Source organism: Lampris incognitus, chromosome 15 (assembly GCF_029633865.1).
Source record: "Lampris incognitus isolate fLamInc1 chromosome 15, fLamInc1.hap2, whole genome shotgun sequence".
Taxonomy (NCBI): Eukaryota; Metazoa; Chordata; class Actinopteri; order Lampriformes; family Lampridae; genus Lampris; species Lampris incognitus.
In genome coordinates this window covers 21,704,477-21,706,976 of record NC_079225.1, presented here as the reverse complement: position 1 = coordinate 21,706,976, position 2,500 = coordinate 21,704,477, and the positions used below count along the sequence as shown (strand labels likewise).

At 48.6% G+C, this 2,500-nt stretch overlaps 1 protein-coding gene across 1 annotated transcript in view; it reads left to right on the top strand.

Moving 5' to 3' along the window:
• Window positions 1-445: 445 nt before the first annotated feature.
• Window positions 446-2,500, top strand: part of LOC130124814 (NHS-like protein 1) — a 19,453-nt gene continuing 17,398 nt past the window's right edge. Inside the window, 1 exon segment of the mRNA XM_056294162.1 lies at window positions 446-758. Within this exon segment, the coding sequence (XP_056150137.1) occupies window positions 446-758 (313 nt within the window).

Here is a 2,500-nt window from a genome sequence, read left to right as displayed (position 1 = left end):
AGAAGAAGGACAAAAAGCAGCAGGAGGAGAGAGAGGAGGAGGAGGAGGAGTAAAGAAGGGGGACTTTGGAGGCGGTGCGGGCAAGCTCCGTGGAGACTGTGGTGTCGCGGTGCGTGGCGAAGGGGTGCCAGGATTTGATCCCCTGTGGGCTGCAAAAACAAAAACTCCAAACCCTCCTCCATCCCACCCCCCAAAAGAGAGAGAAAGGGAGGGGAGGCCTATTGAGGGTGTGTGGGGGAAGGAGAAGGGGAACAGATAGGGGGACGACTCGCTGTCTTACACACACACACACGATCCACTGGCCTACCAACTCAAGAGGAGGGCCGAGAGAGAGAGAAAGAGACACACACACACACACACACACACAGGGTCGTGCAACAGGAGAGATAGAGGGGAGGGGGAGAAGGAGGAAGGTGGGGGGGTTCGTCTTAGGTCTTAGCCGGGGATGATCACATACGTGCACTGCCTGTCCTCTGAGCCGGTGGTCAGCTGCTGGCACAGGGCCTGCTATGAGGACCCCTCTGTGGAGAAGCGGTTCCTGCGCTCCTCCCAGCACGCAAAGACCATGGGCAACAGCCTCCAGGCCGAGGCCTTCCCCAGCCCCAGGCCGGTCAGGCCCGACGGCTGCCTGCGCAAGCACCTGCTCTCCATGTCCAAGGTGCACCAGAAACAGGACTCTCTCTGGACACCCAAACCACTTCTGGGACCTGTCGCCAAGGGCTCGTCAGGACACACACACACCTACCAGGACGGCAAAGGTAGAGAGCAGAACACGTTTACTGGTGGAGTTGGCAGCCATTGTATTTCTGAAACGCAGAACAGACTTGGTGAAGGTTTGGTGTGGAGGAAAAATAGACTGTCACGCTCGACAGCACGAAGAGGTCGATATATTTATATATATATATACTTTTGTAGTGATTGAGTTTGATTGATTGAGTCAGACGACTCAGGTGGCAGTTCATGAGCCTCTGAGCAAGATTTAGCAGGATTTAAAAACAACATAACAGGGAAGGATGGTAGTATTTGCCTTGCGAGTGTAGGCTGTTCCTTCTCGTTTACAGTCGGTCAGCTGAACAGTAGATGAGGAATAGTGATGTGGTGTGTGCATGTGTGCATGTGTGGCTGTGCAAGAGACGCATGATAAGACATTTGGTGAACCCTTTTCCCAAGCAGGGCTTTGGCCTGTCATTAATCCATTTGCATTTTATTGGAAATGCGATTGTGTGTGTGTGTGTGTGTGTGTGTGTGTGTGTGTGTGTGTGTGTGTGTGTGTGTGTGTCCCTCTGTTTCACTGAGCATTCGGTGTGTCATCAACACAGATTGTGGCATTGTGACCCGAGGGACCTTTGGGCTGATGGAGGCATCCCTTAGGCCAGACCTAGATGACCCTAGAGAGACTTGCTTTCATGGCTCTATCTATCTCTTAGTCAGTTTCTCTTATCTCTGCAGTTATGGTTACTCACATTGTGTCTTATATTAGCTTATCTCCATGTTGGTGGCATGTAATTTCAGAGTGAAGGTAATTTTAGGATCATTTGACCTATGTGCTCGGATGATCATATGTCTGCCATATGATCATATATGATGTTTGCTTACCTTTAATCGCTGACCTGGTATGACCTATACCATGTATAACGTTAGTCTATATTGCTTAGCTAGATGCTTAAAGCTCATGTAACAGAACAAAGGTGGTGTTATAAGGTGTCTTCTCCATGTGAATAAATAAGACCTGTTGTTATCTGTTAGCTGATAGTAGACGACTGTGTGAGAAACTCACTGAGTGTAGCGAAGTCTGCACACAGTAATTGGAGAAACGGCCTTGGTGGGATATTGGCCGGAAGACATGAGATAAGGAGGAGAGGTACAAACAACTGCCCTATAACAGAGACTATACTGTACTGATCGGCACACTTGTAAGTTTGACTTCATGTGTGCCATGCTTCAAGCATTAGTAAAGGGTGACAATACTGTAAGACACTTTGTCTTCACTGCTAGTTTTTTTTTTTTGATTGGCATTTCCCGCCTTTTTTTATTAGATAGTGGTAGTACCGATGGAAACTATCGAATCCGCTGTGGCGACCCCTGGGAAAACAGGGAACAAGACAAAGAAGAAGAGTGATAGTCGCGTGAGAGACAGGAAAGGCAGAGAGAGAGGAGGGGGGATGACATGCAGCAAAGGGCCCAGGCCGGATTTGAACCCAGGCCGCTGCGGTAAAGATTCAGCCTTATATGTGGTACGCACTCTACCAGGTGAGCCACCGGGGCACCCCATCTTGCTCCTAATTTATTGTCAGAGTGGAATTTATATAATAGCCACAACAAGAGCTGCTAGGTGTGTGTGGTTTACTGTCTGTGGTTAAGGGTGAGCCTGTTTCACAGAGATGTATGAATATTATAACAATGCTTTTTCAGTATGAGGCTCTCCAGGACTGTGTAGGCTATGTGTGTGTGTGTGTCTTTGTATGCATATCTACTTGCATCCAGAACTAACTACATATTC